The sequence below is a fragment of the Erigeron canadensis genome, chromosome 4 (assembly GCF_010389155.1).
Source record: "Erigeron canadensis isolate Cc75 chromosome 4, C_canadensis_v1, whole genome shotgun sequence".
In the NCBI taxonomy this organism is placed as follows: Eukaryota; Viridiplantae; Streptophyta; class Magnoliopsida; order Asterales; family Asteraceae; genus Erigeron; species Erigeron canadensis.
The window spans coordinates 22,878,168-22,894,369 of record NC_057764.1 but is presented as its reverse complement, the minus strand read 5'-3'; the positions used below and the strand labels follow the sequence as shown (position 1 = coordinate 22,894,369).

General features: G+C 34.6%; 5 protein-coding genes across 8 annotated transcripts; 2 read left to right on the top strand and 3 right to left on the bottom strand.

The window, feature by feature from the left end:
• The first annotated feature begins 1,931 nt into the window (after positions 1-1,931).
• LOC122595059 lies at positions 1,932-5,226 on the top strand. 4 transcript variants are annotated; one of them, XM_043767349.1, is made up of 7 exons: positions 1,932-2,346; positions 2,852-2,941; positions 3,017-3,175; positions 3,504-3,564; positions 3,914-4,038; positions 4,767-4,856; positions 4,963-5,226. In XM_043767349.1, exons 1-6 carry the CDS (start codon positions 2,068-2,070, stop codon positions 4,845-4,847), a joined length of 795 nt encoding a protein of 264 aa, XP_043623284.1. In that variant the 5' UTR covers positions 1,932-2,067; the 3' UTR covers positions 4,848-4,856; positions 4,963-5,226. The 4 variants fall into 4 exon arrangements, with proteins under 4 accessions (XP_043623284.1, XP_043623283.1, XP_043623282.1 ...); XM_043767348.1 differs by having other exon boundaries at positions 4,767-4,882; XM_043767347.1 differs by having other exon boundaries at positions 4,767-5,226.
• Positions 5,227-5,396: 170 nt separating this feature from the next.
• Positions 5,397-8,616, bottom strand: LOC122595057 (nodulation receptor kinase-like). Its single transcript, XM_043767344.1, has 5 exons — positions 7,512-8,616; positions 7,138-7,413; positions 6,684-7,031; positions 6,449-6,577; positions 5,397-5,956 (listed from the first exon to the last, which is right to left on the bottom strand). The coding sequence occupies exons 1-5, from the start codon at positions 8,421-8,423 to the stop codon at positions 5,822-5,824; spliced, it is 1,800 nt and encodes a 599-aa protein (XP_043623279.1). The 5' UTR covers positions 8,424-8,616; the 3' UTR covers positions 5,397-5,821.
• A 1,295-nt stretch (positions 8,617-9,911) lies between these two features.
• LOC122597181 lies at positions 9,912-10,913 on the top strand. The gene has a single exon (XM_043769811.1). It carries the CDS (start codon positions 9,912-9,914, stop codon positions 10,911-10,913), a length of 1,002 nt encoding a protein of 333 aa, XP_043625746.1.
• Positions 10,914-12,880: 1,967 nt separating this feature from the next.
• Positions 12,881-15,362, bottom strand: LOC122597180 (synaptotagmin-1-like). The gene is made up of 5 exons (XM_043769810.1): positions 15,291-15,362; positions 14,846-15,094; positions 13,626-13,967; positions 13,380-13,508; positions 12,881-13,293 (listed from the first exon to the last, which is right to left on the bottom strand). Exons 1-5 carry the CDS (start codon positions 15,360-15,362, stop codon positions 13,162-13,164), a joined length of 924 nt encoding a protein of 307 aa, XP_043625745.1. The 3' UTR covers positions 12,881-13,161.
• Positions 15,363-15,572: 210 nt separating this feature from the next.
• LOC122597179 (probable serine/threonine-protein kinase PBL28) lies at positions 15,573-16,202 on the bottom strand. Its single transcript, XM_043769809.1, has one exon. It carries the CDS (start codon positions 16,200-16,202, stop codon positions 15,573-15,575), a length of 630 nt encoding a protein of 209 aa, XP_043625744.1.

Genomic DNA, 16,202 nt, shown 5'->3' with positions numbered 1-16,202 from the left:
ATAACCCCCTAAACTATTACAACATATTAAAACTACCCCTTATTATTTGTTATGTAACACAAATTCGCACATGTATTGAGCCTACCTAATTCAGCGTAGACTTAACCAGTAGTCAGGATATAATTAAGTCGACAATCCTATTCAAATTTGTATATTTCTATTTCCATCGAAGAAAATGATATATTTAAAAAGAATCACTTGGATAATGTTTTAATAACTAGTTTTTTATATCTGCGCGTTGCTACGGATATATATTTTCAAATAAAGTACCACGACTATAATATTCTGGAGACCTATGCTTTAAATTTCACTAAAAGAATAAGTAAAATAACAAATAAAAAAGGCAAATCCAGGTTGGAACACGCAACCTATTAGACTTAACCACTAGTCAGGATATAATTAAGTCAAGCATCCTATTCAAATTTGTATATTTCTCAAATAAAATGATATATTTAAAAAGAATCACTTGGATAATGTTTTAATAACTATTTTTTATATCCAAGCGTTGCTACGGATTGTGGTTTGGGTCTGTCTAAATTAAAGGAGTGTAATTTGGCTCTTATTACTAAATGGCTTTGGTGATACAAGATGGAATCAAATAGTCTATGGAAGAATGTGATAAACGCTAAAAGAATAAGTAAAATAACGAATAAAAAAGGCAAATCCAGGTTCGAACACGCAACCTATTAGACTTAACCAGTAGTCAGGATATAATTAAGTCAACCATCCTATTCAATTTGTATATTTCTCAAATAAATTGATATATTTAAAAAGAATCACTTGGATAATGTTTTAATAACTATTTTTTATATCCAAGCGTTGCTACGGATTGTGGTTTGGGTCTGTCTAAATTAAAGGAGTGTAATTTGGCTCTTATTACTAAATGGCTTTGGTGATACAAGATGGAATCAAATAGTCTATGGAAGAATGTGATAAAGGCAATTCATGACAAAAAAAACAGAGCTGGGGATGTCTTCCTATATACAACCAAAGCTCTGGTGTATAAAGAACAATTGTGAGATGTACCGAGTTGATCAAGTATAATACTACGGGGTCCAACAGCTTCTCAATGGAGTTTGTGGCAATGGTGAAGGAATGGACAGATGGATTTAGAGAAGTAACACAAGCAACGTGTTTACAGTTAAAGCAATCAGGAATTAGATGATCAGTGGGCAGAACTTCAGTGACAGGTACATCCTGGAGTGGACTTTAAGAGTTCCAAAAAAGATTAATATTTTCATGTGGCAAATGGTTATGGACCGCATTCCCACCGCTGATGCTCAAGGTATAGAACTCTGTCATTGATGATGACTTATGTGTTCTCTGTGACGAGAGTCTTGAATCAACAAGCCACTATAGTATTCTCTGACGAGAGTCTTAAATCAACAAGCCACTTCGCTAAAAGAATAAGTAAAATAACGAATAAAAAAGGCAAATCCAGGTTCGAATACGCAACCTATTACCTTCCCTCAATTGTAGATATGTTTGCTTAAAAGTTTGTCATAAAAACCTAATAAAATTCCCGCGTTTGTTAAACTAAGAGCGCGTTTGGTTCGCGGAATGTTTTTGGAAGGAATGAAATCTTTCAAAGGAATTGGAATTTGAAGGAATGGAATTTGACAGAATGTTTTTGATTTTTTAAAGATTCAAGTGAGGGATGGAATGAGATTCCTTCCCCCATCCCCAAGGAATAGAGATTCCATCAAATGAGGGAATGTTAACATTCCAACGGAATGTGATTCCTCTATCTTTAACTAACCAAACACACTAAGAAATGGAATTCAATTCTAATTCTATCAGATTCCATCAAATTTTGTGAACCAAACGCGATCTAGAAGTTTGGGTAGAGCAGGGTTTAAGCGTGGGCTAGGTAAAGTAATCCCGCGTTTGTTAAACTTCTGGGGAAAAAAAATTAAGAAAATAAGAAAAAGGAAAACCCTAAACTAAAAATCCCCCAAAATTCAATCTTCTGATCCTAATTCCCATCTATACAAACCCTAATTCACAAATTCATTCCACTCAGATAATTCACAATTAATTTAAAATCGATAATAAAAAAAACCCAAAATGCCAGAAGCAAATAAATCAGAAAGCCCAGAGAAAATGACAGAGTATGAAAAGCAAAGAATGAAAAGAATACAAGAAAACACAGAAAGAATGAAAGCATTGGGCTTGCATAATCTGGCTGCTTCTACTTCTTCTTTTATTTCAAATAACAAAAAAGGAAAAAAGAAATTGAAAAAAGATGAAGAAGATGATGATGAGGATTATAAGCCGAAAGATGATGATTTTAGCTCTTCAAGCGAATCGGGAGAAGCCAACGATGATGAAGATTATCATGTTAAGGTATTAAGAGATATTTATTAGAAATTTTATGATATTTAGAATAATGTATGTATTATTATATAAATATGATCATGTATACAAAATGTAGCATTTAGGTTTGCGTTGTCAAATTTTTAGAATTATGGGGTTCGTTTGTATGGATTCTTATGATCGGAATTTAGGTTTGTTGGTAGATAGCTAGGTAAGCAAGTTAGTAGATTGAGTTGATATGCCCAAACGGTTGTTTTTTGGAACATTATGCCTGATACATCCTTTTGCAAACTAACTATTTTTTACTTGTGAAAATGCAAAAGAACGTTACACTTTTGTTAAGTTTGAAACAGTGGAACAAATTATATTCGTTTCTTTGTTTTTTACACTTCCATAGTTCGTTTAAATGCTTCTCCTTCTTGCAAAGTATAATGTATCTCATCAGTTTTCAAAAATTGGTCAAGTTTACAATGCAAAAGATGCATAATACTTGAAATTAGATGATAACTCATCAATATATGGATTTTGTTTCCAGCCAAAGCTGAAAAAGTCAACACCAAGCAAGAAAGTCTCAAAGCTTTCAGGCAACTCGGGTTTTGTTGTTGATGATGATGCTTTAATGAAGGTAAGTTTCAACCAATTGCATGAATTTGTAGCCCTAAAAAAAATCTCGACTGAGTTGTCTTTCCTATGGATACAGGCTATTGCTCTTTCTTTACAAGATTCACCGGGCTTTCTGGATGTAGCGAGCAAAACCTCTCCTCAGCGCTCTGATACAAAGGCATCAAGGATCAAAAATACGGAAAGGAAGCAGATTGTACACAATGATGATTCTGGTAGACGAAAGAGAAAAAATTTGGTACTTTTCTTTAGCCTACATTTATTTAATTTTCTTTTTGTTACTTATAGATCCAATGAAAGTTGTAACATCTGACTTGTTGAATAGTGTAAAAGGTTTGCCTAGTTGGAAAAATGGCGGTCATGTGGGTGGGTTCCGTAATATGTTAATTGGGACGGGTTCTGCCTCACCTTTTGGTCCATTTAAATGAAATTTAAAATAAAAGACGTACTAAATAAGATGACAAAGAAGGTCACAAGTCACATGGGAAGGTTGAATATTGATTATGTATATAGTTTAATATCTAACTCCGAGTGTGTTGCATTTTTAATTGGACAATGGAAAGCAGTTCACAAGTCGAGTGCAAATGACTGAAGATGAGTTGATACTACACTTCTTTCAGTTTGATGGTAATTTCATAAGCTAATTTCTATTGTTTCAACTGTTTTACTTGGTACCAAGATTAAACTCTTTCAACAATATTCGTTTAAGTTGCAATATCATTTCCAGTAGAAAAGTAGAAAATTTCTAGATTTTGTATAGCTAACTAATCTGTTCAACTTGTTGGAACAAGATAAAGCTTGCACATTGTGATCAATAGTTCAATTCACAATAGCAGTCTTTTTGTATATACCATAAGGAGCCTGGTGAGCTAGGATTGCTATATTTGGCATTTAAAATTGGAGCTACATTTACCTTATTTGTTTTAGCCAATCTTTTATCCCAATAGGTCATCAGAGGGATACTTGTTTGTTGCAGAAACGGGCAAAGGGGGAATTAATTTATGGGACTTGCGGAGAGTAGCAGCTTTACATGATTTTACATGGAATGATGAGGAGATGGATCATATGATCCGGTTATTTGATAGTGATATAGATGGAAAGGTTAGTGCCGTATCTAAAATCTGTCTGGATCACCATACTTACAAATTCTTGTATAAACCAGATCTTTGCTATCTTAAAGAGGTGGAAAAATGGAGGTGTTGGGGTTGGGTACCGGATTGAAACTGGTAATTTTTGTTATCAATCAAAAATCAAAATGGGTAGGCTGGGTTGATGGGAACACTTCCGAAATATTATTTGTAGCAAGTATTTATTGCATCAAATATGATCACAAAAATAATACCAGTAATATTACTTCTATATTTCAAGAATTATGTAATGTTATACTAAGAGATTTTTGTGCATCTGAAATATACTTTGGCTAATGTTGAGACTTTTGCTTTTAAACGTCCTATTTTATTTCTTGAGTTTTTTTTTTTTTTTTTTTTGCAATTTTAACCGTGAATATATTTGTTTGTGTTATATAATACGTGATGAAAATTATATCTATGAAAAATACATTTAAAGCCCAATCTATTCATGTATTTTACATCAAGTATGTATAACACAAGCCTTCTATCTAACTAAAGCATGTAACATCTAACATATATATTGATAGTCAAAATCAAAAAAGAAAGACCCAAAATGTCCAACTAGGACATTTAAATTGGGACGGAAGGGATTTTGCCTCTTTGTCCTGTTAGAGATCAATCGTATATGAGTAAATGGTTTAAACTTACAACCTTAAGCTATTTGCCTTTGCTGATTTGTTGTGCATGTCTGGTGGTCAGCTAAGCCTTGAGGATTTCACTAAGATTGTTGAACGTTGCAATATGAGACAAGGGTCTGCAAATGCAGAAGAGGATTCATGAGTTAACGAGGTACATACGTGTAGTAGTTGTAACTGGTGAGTTGAATCAAGATTACCTGTTTTAAACATGCATGTTGCAATGAAGTTATTAAGGCTCTGCTCATGGTATGATGAAGGTTTGGTGGATTGTTTTTGCCAGAGGCGGCTCAACCTAATAGGGGGCCTAAAGCGAGCTTTTTTACGGGGCCTTTCAAAGGTGGCTGTTTCTTATTTTCCTAAACTTTTTTTGTAATTCTCGTTTGTACCAGATTCTATGTATAAATATAAAAACATGAGGCTTTTAAACTTTTGGGGCATAAAGCCCTGGCTTTACTTGCCTTACGCTTGAGCTGCTACTGGTATTTGCAATTGATAAAAGTGAAAATGAGATTGTTATGGAAGATTGACTTGATGCCCTGTTTAATAGGGTTTATAATGGCTGGTTCCTATAAAGCCTAGATTTTGTAATATTATTCACTGTATATGAGACACCCTTCACTGAAATATTTAATGCACGACATGAATAGACAATAAGATTTTGACCTCATGTAATGTTCTGTAAAGTCCTCTATGAAAAATAACCTTCACTCTGTATGACTTGTAAATGAAACTCCCTATTACGGAGTTTAATCTGTTAAATACACTTTTGGAAACAAATCAAAAGTCTTTGCTTAGCTACTTGGCGAATAAAAATCTGTGTTGATCATTTGGAACATAATACACCATTTCAAGAACATCTATAGGCAGTGTTACCCAAGTTCAACTTGAGTTCAGCGAACTTGAGTTCAGCGAACTTGTTTCGCCAATTTACCCTATCCAACATGAATGAAAATAGTCAAACTTTTAGACTATGTTGTGATGAGTGAAGCGCTGGTATGATGATGTTTGACATAACGTCATGCCTTATGGAAGATCGAACATAACCTGGCGCCTTATGGGTCAGTGGCTCTTGCTTCTACTTGTTATTCTTATAAACGTGGCTGCCATCAATGACTGTTACTCAGGCGTTCTCCATTGCAACTCCACTCTAACCCGACCATGTTTTCCTTTTTGAAGGTCATAAATGTTGATGATCCGTCTATTTTTTACAGCATCAACAACCTTTATATCAACATATCCCATTGATTCTTCCTGATGACAACATACATCAATTCATATATATATTGCTACATTACGCTATTACAGGTACTTTATGTGTAAATCGCCAACCTCATAATTTTATAACGTAAAATACAACTTTTTTATGCATGCAATTACTTATTATCATTGTAAACCAATTGATCATAGATCAAATGGTATCGCCGCCATATGATCACATGCGTTCACAAGATGAAAATTGTAAGATTACAGGTTCAAACCTTGTCAAAGGCAAGTGGAGAAATATATCTCTTATGCTCTATGTGTGAGGATGGTTTCACCATACATGAAATATATGTGGTGTATGCTCTAGATACTCAGATGCTACATGAAACCAGAGAGTTTCTACACATTTTACCTTTTGTTATTATTGTAAAGGCGGTTGCTAACAAAATTCTTTATTATTGTATAGACGGTCACTAAAAATATTCTTAATGCCAAAAATTTAGCGATGAAATTTTGGGATCCATTACAGATTTATTATACCTTTCGATGTATTATAGGCATCCAAGGAGTACTAATGACTTCCAAATACAGTGTTTCGTCCGTCGGTGGCTGTTCCAAATAGAACGCAAACTCCTCCCGCCATAACGGAGACTTTGCCTTATTTATCGCCTGCAAAAATGAAACACAAAAACTTAAAAGAATAGGGGAAATTAAGAAGATGTTGCAACAATGGTACTACCAAACTCACTATATATGTGTAATTAGAGAAACAAACCATAGTTTTTCTTGATTTGCCTTGGAATAGCAACGAAACATAAGGATTGTAGTGATGCTTTGATTTAAGGTTCACGGCTTCATGGATAATAACGACAAACAATCCTCCGTTTCGAGGAGTCCCTGTTGGAGCCTTTTGCAGTGGACAAACATCTTCAAAGTTAGTGTAATATGCGCACGGTTTGTACATCACTTTCACCATGATTTTCCCTTGTAAGTAGCCCTCTGTGTGATCTTCCGAGCAATATCTGTTAACTTTACAGAGCCTAATTTCTTGAGGCTCTGGATTTTCAGAAGTGAAGTTGGTTAAGTGTAATCTGGTCATTCCGAGTATCTCATGAATTTCTTTCTACATTACAATGAAATCATGCAAACATTTGTAAATATGTGTGGTTATATATATATGCCTTTCTTAAGAAAGAAAATTATGAAGATTTATAAAGTCAATATATTACTTGTTTATATGTCAATGAGTTACAAACAAATATTTGTAGCTCTTGACTCCTACGTGGATCGTCAACATACAGAGTGAATTCTTCATTCCAATACGGATCCCCTTTCTTCTTGTAGCCGTATCTAATGGCGGTTTTCTTCGTAGATGTAAGGCTATATGTGAATCGTTTGAGCATCACATAAGGATTTTCAATATTAAGCTCCAATCCATTTAGTACTTTTACATTCAGGATTCCATAAATGCGAGTTTGTGTACTACCCACACCAGCATTTGAGCACTAATTAATATCAATTACATATGAAATCAAAACTCAAAAAGTGAAAAAAAAAATGCCATAAAATTGTAAGTTGATCAATTAAGAGAAAAGAAGTTTACTTGACATCTAAGTGCGCTTTCAAGTGCTTTGAGGATGTCGTCCATCAAAGGACGTTCTTCACGGTTTCTCATTAAACACTGATAAGCTATTTTCGTATACTCCTCCAAAGAATGATGATTTATTTCATCCTTTATACCGCCAAAAACAATTTCTTTTATTTTGTTTTCTTCATAGCATTTTCGTACAAATCCCACAAAAGACTGATGATCTCCATAGTTACTGCCAATACAGAGCCTCCCACATAATACCTCAAACAACACTACACCAAAAGAGTAAATATCTGACTCTTTCGTTAACAAACCTGTCTCTACATAGAGCGGATCACAATAACCAAGAGTGCCAACAGCGTTCGAGATAAGATATGTGAAATCTTTGTTTACAGGGGCAAATTTGGAGAGACCAAAATCCGAGATTTTGGCATTCCAATTGTCGTCTAATAATATATTAGAACTTTTAATATCGCGATGCAATACTCTAAGCTGGGTATCTGTAGGAGCATGTAGGTATGCCAGTCCACGTGCCGCCCCTAAACATATCCGAAGACGTTGAACCCAAGTTAGTTCCTTTTTGTTGATATAAAAGTCGAGGCTTTTCTTAGATGCATACTCGTACACGAGGATCTTCTCGCCCGAATCGTCACAATATCCTAAGAGAGAGACTATATTTTCATGTCTGTATAAGGAAAGCAACATAATCTCCTTCCAAAACTCGGGATCACCTTGCCCAAACACACGATCTAAACGCTTCAAAGCAACGTTGGCGTGTTGGCCCGTGGAATGGTCGATTACCCCCTTATAAACTTTGCCGAATCCGCCTTGGCCAATCAAATATTCTTTAGCAAAATTGTTGGTTGCTGAATTTATACTTTGTAATGGGATTTTGAGGTGGCCAAACTGTTTCACCTGAGCCATTATATATATATATATATATATGTGATGATCAAATTAAGAGAATTGAAAGAGAAAGCAATTAAGATGGAGTTCCAAAGATTTGAATTGAAGGGGATCGATATCTATCACACAAAACTTAAAAGAAGCGTCAGAGCTGAGATAGACTGCCATTCGACGCGGTGTATGAACAGTTGAAATTTGAATTATTTCTAATTCAGCGTAGACTGCTTATGGAATAATAAAGTCAAATTTGTACATTTTCATTTCTGTTTATATGTCTAAAATTATTAATGAAACGGGTGAATAAAGTATGGACACGTTAGTATGTGGGGTGTATGTATGAAAAGAGACAAAACAGATAAATATCTGACGTGTTAGCTTTGTGTTTTCGAAAGGTATATCATATCATTTGTGAGTGATATATATAGTACTTAGTTATTCGAAAAAATCCAATATCTAAGAATACGATGACTCTTTAAAATATGGTTAATTTTAGGATGATTTGCTTTTTAACTTCTAAAACTAGGATTTTAGATTATTTAATTTCTTTTCCATACCAAACCAACCAATCAACCACTATCGCTTTCCAGCCTTTTTCTTTTTTTTTTTTTCATTTCTAAATCATACATTTTATATTTTGATTTGACTAAGAATATATTCCTTTTCTTCAATTTTTACTTGATTGAAAATCTAGCAGAAACAATTACCCATAACTTTATGCTGATAAAACTAAAACTGATTAGAAAGAAGAATATATTCGTTTTACATTAACCTTTCATATATATAGTATATGTTTCAAAATTCCTTTCAAACATGAGTGTTCAAACTTCTTTCCTTTAAAAATTCTCTAATAATACACGTTGAGATGGAAGAACATCAAAATGAACAAATAATTCCATCAAGTAATACAAGTTTTTCGAGTCTCTTGCAAAGTTTTCATGAACCACCACCATTTTTTGGATCTTCTCATGGGTCCTTTGAAGTTAGTTCCTCACCTGCATTTCCTTTTTATTCTCCTATTATGTCTCCGTTTCATGAGAAATCTCACTATTTTGAGACACTAAATGCACCTACACATGTCACAAATAATATACCACTTCATTCCCCTAATGATAATAGATATGAGTATGGTAACAAGTTTGGTGAACAACCGAACTCAGATTCGAGTGATGATGACAGTGTGCTAGCTAGTAATCTTGGGGAAGATTCTAATGATGAAAGCAATGAAAGTGAGAATCCAGATGAGTGTAACACAAGAAGTGCTCAACCATGTTACGAAAGGGGGGTGAAGTTTTCTAACGATGTTAGAGTTGGCAATGATGATATGCCACAAGAGGAAGACGATATTCACATTGATTATTGGAGTGAATCAGAAAACGAAATTCGAAAGGGAATGAGATTTGAAAGTAAAAAACAACTAAAAAGGGAAATAACATTATGGTCATTGCCCCAAAACAGGAAGTTTAGAGTGGTTGAAAGCAAAGGTGATACATGGTAGCAAAATGCAAGATGGCTAATGGGGAAGAAACCGGTAGTTCTAGCAACATTTACGATGCGCCAAAATGTGATTGGTATATTCGTGCACTTAAGACTAAAACACATCAGAAATGGGAAGTCACACGTTGGGTTAACACACATAATTGCATTGGAGCTTATGCAAGCAACTACAACACAAATTTGACCTCTACAATCATTGCCTCACATATTCTTCATTCAATTGAGAATGATCCTTCCTACCCTTCGAAGAACATTCAAGTTGATATAAAAAATCACTTAAATGTGAATGTTTCCTACAAAAAGGCATGGTATGGGAAGAAAAAAGCCATGGAGATTCTCTATGGAGATTGGGAGAGTAATTTTGATGAGTTGCCTACTTACATTGCATCATTACAGAATTCAAATCCCGGCACCATTATCAAGTGGTTTCATCATCCAAACAGCTCATCAAATATAATGACTTTCAAATATATTTTTTGGGCATTTGGACCGTCAATTGAGGCATTTCGCCATTGTAGGTCTGTTGTTTGTGTGAATGGTACACATTTACGAGGCGATTACAAAGGGAAAATGCTTGTTGCTGTTACAAAAGATGCCAATAATCAGATTTTACCGATTGCATATGCCATTGTCGATGAAGAGACAAGTCATAGTTGGTGTTGGTTTTTGAGACAGTTAAGGTATTATGTTGCGCATGATAGACGATTATGCGTTGTTTCAGATAGACATCGGGGAATAATTCATGCTATGAAGAATCTAAAGGAATGGAATGAGCCGTTGGGATATCACCGTTTTTGTCTTCGACATATTCGAAGTAATTTTAATGCAAGGTTTAAAAACATGGCTCTTAAACAACTTTGTTGGGCAATGGGTAGCACTTGTCAAAAACGAAAGTTTGCAAAATATGAGAATGATATGAAGCAGCTTGATCCAATGGCTTGGAACTATTTAAACCAAGTTAATAAAAGCCAATGGTGTCAAGCATTTGATGAATGTTGCCGATGGATTGTTTGACCACAAACATATCAGAGAGTTACAACAACGTGTTGCGGGGAGCTAGAAAATTACCCATAAAGGCGTGTATAAACCATACATTTAATAAAACCGTACAAATGTTCCAAAAGTATAGTTCAATGGGGTTGAGCATCAACACATCTCTGCCACCGAACACATGGCGTATATTCAAAGCTACTGATACTCATGCTCAAAGTCACCGATTAGAAGAGTTTGATTTCAGTAAAGGCGTGTATAAAGTTGTAACGAAACATCAAATTAATGGTTCTGGTGGAAACGTACACACGGTCAATTATTATGAAGAAAGTTGCACGTGCGGAAAGTGGCAAGCATACCGGTTTCCATGTTCACATGCAGTAGCTGTTTTTCGGCAAAGAAGAGACAACCCCCTTCGTATTATCGATAAGGTGTACCATACTTCAACGTATAGAGAACAATACAATGGTAATTTCACTCCGTTACCTCATGTTGATTATTGGGTTGATCCTCAATGGAAAATTCAAGCAGATTACACTAAACTTGTTGTTGGAAAAGGGCGAAGACGTGAAAGCCGCATCAGAAACGAAATGGACATCGATCATCCCAAAAAGACCCGTAAATGTGGACAATGCCAACAGGCCGGTCACAATCAACAAAATTGTACCCGTTCTCGACATGGCTTTGATATGATGTAAAATATCATGCTTATTTAGTTATCATCTTGTATTGTAATCTAGTTCTTGACATAGCTTTGAGATGATGTAAAATTTTATGTTTATTTAGTTATGTTTTGTCAGAATTGAAATTCACATAAAAATGCAAAAAGTGGCTGGAAAGTAGGATAGTTGGTTGGTTTGGTATGGAAAAAGAATTAAATAATCTAAAATCCTAGTTTTAGAAGTTAAAAAGCAAATTATCCTAAAATTAGCCATATTTTAAAGAGTCATCCTATTCTTAGAATTTTTTCTTAGTTATTCAGTTTATATATTTGTCCTTGGGATAATATTCCTTTTCCATTAACTATGGTTGGTGCCCGTTCATTGTGGCGGTTAAACGGTGATAATAATACAAAATAGTGGGGGCCAGGAGGAATTGATATGTGTGTGTGTAAATATGAAGGAGAAAAAGAAGTGACTGTGTGTTAGATTTTGGTAGTAGGATGTTTGTCTGATTGTGTTTAGAGATATAGAATTAGAGAGGTAATGTGTGTATTATGGGCAATATGAGGATATTAGAAAAAATTGCTTAAATTTCTTAAAATAGATTTCTAATTTGTATTATAAGGGGTATAGATAGAATTAGAGAGGTAATGTGTATATTATGAGCAATCTGAGAATTTTGAAAAAATTGCTTAAATTTCTTAAAATAGATTTTTAGTTTGTATTATAAGAGGTATAGATATAGATATACATCGCCTTTAACCTTCAAGAACCAAGTTTGTGTTCGTGTTACCTAGTCATAGCCGCATCAGATATGTAAAACATACAAACAAATGCATACACAAACACATATATAAGTCTAGTTCAAAAGTTAATAAATTGATAAACTCCTCAATAACTTGATTATGTTTCCAGCCGAAGCAGTCAAAGTCAACACCAAGCAAGAAAGTATATATCACAACTTTCAGCAGGAAACTCGGGTTTTGTTGATGATGATGATCATATGCTTTAGGGTGGTGATCTGTACACCACCAAGTTTTAGTCGCACCAATTATGATTTGCAGTGTTGTACAGTACAACACCTTTATGCATAACTTTGTAGTCCTGATCTACAAACTTTCGAATGAGTTGTCCATCCTATGACTGCAGGCTATAGCTCTTTTTTTACAAGATTCACCGGGCTTTTTGGATGTAGCAAGTAAATATTGGTACCTAATGATGATACTGGTAAACGAACGAGAGAAAATTCTGTACTTTTCTTTGACCTACATTCATTTTTATATTCTTTTTGTTACTTATAGATCTCATGAACATTTTTACTAACTTCGTGCATACAATTAATGATACAATAAAGGTTGACTTATATATAGATCCCATAAACATTTTTACTAACTTCATGCATACAATTAATGATACAATAAATTAAGGTTGATTTAAATTCATGCACACTATAGCTTTTCAGATATAGTTTATTAAATTTCGGCGCACTTAACCTTAAATAAAAATGACATGGTGATCATTCAGTTACTACATAAACACGATGATATGATATATGTGGCTGCCGCTAGCTTGCCATCAATGACTCTTGGTTATTACTAGTGGTCATCTAGTTAGATTGATCTCCATTGCAACTCCACCATAAGCGAACCATGTTTTACATTTTGAAGACGGTAACGGTTGATAATCCGTCTTTCTTTTACAGCATCAACAGCCTTTACATCAATATATCCCATCGATTCTTCCTGGTGACAACATACATCAACCCCTGAAATTTAACTATGAAGTAAAATACAATTTTTTTATGCATGCAATTGATTATCTTTTGTACCTTTCGATATATTATTCCCATCCAAGGAGTGCTAATGACTTCCAGATGCAGTTTTTCCTCCGTTGGTGGCTGTTCTAACACAAATGTAAACTCTTCTTGCCATTTCGGATAAGATGTCTTTTTTATTGGCTGTAGAAATCAAATTTCAAAATACACAAATTTAAAAGAATACGGGAAACTAAGAAGATTTTGTATTTTTGAAACAAGGTTAATACCAAACTCATTATGTGTAATTAGAAAACAAACCACGGTTTTTCTTAATTCTCCTCGGAAAAGCAATGAAGCATACGGATTGCTGTGATAACTTGATTGAAGGTCAATGGCTTCGTGGATTATAACAAGAAGCAATCCTCCTCCTTTAGGAGTCCCTGTAGGAGCCTTTTGTAGTGGGCATATATCTTCAAAAGCAGTGTAATATGAGCACGGTATGTACATTATCTCAACCATGATTTTCCCTTGTAAGTAGCTTCCACCGTGACGGCCATCCTTAACATTAAAAAGCCTAATTTTTCGAGTCTGTGGACTTCCAGAAGTAATGTTGCTAAATATTAGATCTTTGATCCTCCCGACTTGCTCATGGATTTCTACCTACATAACAAAGATATCGTGCATTAATTTAATTACAAATTTCATATTCTCATAACTCCATACATTGACATAACTACTTACTCATCTTACGCAATATATAAATGGTTGCTAAACATATACGAGTAAATACATACAAACTTTAACTTCCAATTTCCAAACCTCCTTATAATTTCAAATTATCCATTTTGCCATTGTGAAAAATAGTTACAAGTATTGACCACTTCACTTCACTTGATTATTTTTTTTTTTTTGAAACAGGCCTAATTGACAGGTGTTTTGTCAAACAAGTTTTTGTCAAATTTTTTTTTTTATAAAACCGTGTTTGGGAAACCTGATTTCGGCCACTTCGGACGAAACCAGATTTCCCTAACCCAGTTTCAAAAATTCCATTTGAAACCGGGTTTGCCAGACCGGTTTCAAATGCAAATTAATTTGAAACGGGTGTGGGAAATTCGGTTTCATCCGACGTGGCTAAAACCGGGTTTCCTAAACCTGGTTTTACTGTTTTTATTTTTTTATAGAACTTGTTTGATAAAACGCCCGTAAGATATGCCGGTTTAGAAAAAAGTTTCCACTTCAGTCATTTCCTCTTTATAGGATGACCATCATATAATTCATAAGTGTGATATCTTTAAGTAAATGATTCAAGATTTTAAGTAGTACATCTTTTTAATGAATCCTTGAACCAAAGGGCCTTTGGCCTAGTGGTACATTTCAAGTGACCCATCGACTGTGAAGTTGTTGGTTCAAGTTTAATTGCGGACAATTTGTATATATGTGTGTGATTATACGCCTTTTTGTAAGAAACAAAATTGAACCCTATGAAGATTATAGAGTCAAGATATTACTTATTCATGCATCGATGAGCTGCTATGAACCCATATTTCTAGCGGTTGATCAGGATATTCAACATACAGAGTGAATTCTTCATTCCAATACGGATCCCTTTTCTTGTAGCCGTACCTTATGGCCGTCTTCTTCATAGATGGAATTAATTGATCTCGCAAGTTCCTTAGTTTGAGTATCACATAAGGATTTTCAATATAAAGCTCCAATCCTTTTAGTACTTTTACATTCAAAATTCCAACAATGCGAGTTTGTTTACTACCGACACCAACATCTGAGCACTAAGTAAAACATATTTCAATAAGTCAGTCCCATAGATCCAAAACTTCTATATGTTGCATCTTTTTCATACTAGTATATCAATGACACGTTACGGTTTTACTACAGAAAGAAAGGATATAACTAAAAGTGAAAAAATTTGCATTTCGGATTTAGACTATCATAAACTAGTTGATCATCTAGAGAAAAGAAATTTACTTGACATCTAAGTGCGGTTCCAAGTGCATTGAGGATCTCGTCCATTGATGGACGTTCTTCACGATCTTTCATTAAACATTGATAAGCAATCTTGGTAAATTCCTTTGAAGAATGAGGATTTATTTCATCCTTTATACTCCCAAAAACAATTTCATTTATTTTGTTTTCTTCATAGCATTTTCACACAATTCCTACAAAAGACTGACGATCGCCATTGTTGATGCCAATACATAGCCTCCCACATAATACTTCAAACAACACTACACCAAAAGAGTAAATATCTTACTCTTTTGTTAATAAGCCCGTTTCTATATAGAGCGGATCACAATAACCAAATGTGCCAACAACGTTAGAGATAAGAAATGTGAAATCTTTGTTAGCAGGAGCAAATTTGGAGAGACCAAAATCCGAGATTTTGGCATTCCAGTTGTCGTCTAATAATATATTAGAACTTTTAATATCGCGATGCAATACTCTAAGTTGGGTATCACTAGGAGCATGTAGGTATGCCAGTCCACGTGCCGCCCCTAAACATATTCGAAGACGTTGAACCCATGTTAGTTCCTTGTTGTTGATATAAAAGTCGAGGCTTTTATTGGATGCATACTCGTACACTAGGATCTTCTCACCCGAATCGTCACAATATCCTAAGAGAGAGACTATATTTTCATGTCTGTATAAGGACAGCAACATAATCTCTTTCCAAAACTCGGGGTCTCCTTGCCCAAACACACGATCTAAACGCTTCAAAGCAACCTTGGCGTCTTGGCCCAAGGAATGGTCGATTACTCCCTTATAAACTTTTCCGAATCCACCTTGGCCAATCAAATTTTCTGTAGCAAAATTGTTGGTTGTTAACTTTATACTTTGTAATGAGATTTTGAGGTGGTCAAACTGTCTTTCGTGAGCCAT

Coding starts and splice junctions, on each gene's coding strand:
- LOC122595059 (XM_043767349.1), top strand. CDS start 2,068: ATGCCAGAAGCAAATAAATCAGAAAGCCCAGAGAAAATGACAGAGTAT. Junction 3,176..3,503: donor GACGAAAGAGAAAAAATTTG/GTACTTTTCTTT, acceptor AATGGAAAGCAG/TTCACAAGTCGAGTGCAAAT. Junction 3,565..3,913: donor ACACTTCTTTCAGTTTGATG/GTAATTTCATAA, acceptor TGTTTGTTGCAG/AAACGGGCAAAGGGGGAATT.
- LOC122597180 (XM_043769810.1), bottom strand. CDS start 15,362: ATGAAAGATCGTGAAGAACGTCCATCAATGGACGAGATCCTCAATGCA. Junction 15,095..15,290: donor GAACCGCACTTAGATGTCAA/GTAAATTTCTTT, acceptor TGTTTTACTTAG/TGCTCAGATGTTGGTGTCGG. Junction 13,968..14,845: donor ATCAACCGCTAGAAATATGG/GTTCATAGCAGC, acceptor TTTGTTATGTAG/GTAGAAATCCATGAGCAAGT.
- LOC122595057 (XM_043767344.1), bottom strand. CDS start 8,423: ATGGCTCAGGTGAAACAGTTTGGCCACCTCAAAATCCCATTACAAAGT. Junction 7,414..7,511: donor AAAGCGCACTTAGATGTCAA/GTAAACTTCTTT, acceptor GATATTAATTAG/TGCTCAAATGCTGGTGTGGG. Junction 6,578..6,683: donor GCAAATCAAGAAAAACTATG/GTTTGTTTCTCT, acceptor TCATTTTTGCAG/GCGATAAATAAGGCAAAGTC.
- LOC122597181 (XM_043769811.1), top strand. CDS start 9,912: ATGGCTAATGGGGAAGAAACCGGTAGTTCTAGCAACATTTACGATGCG.
- LOC122597179 (XM_043769809.1), bottom strand. CDS start 16,202: ATGGCTCACGAAAGACAGTTTGACCACCTCAAAATCTCATTACAAAGT.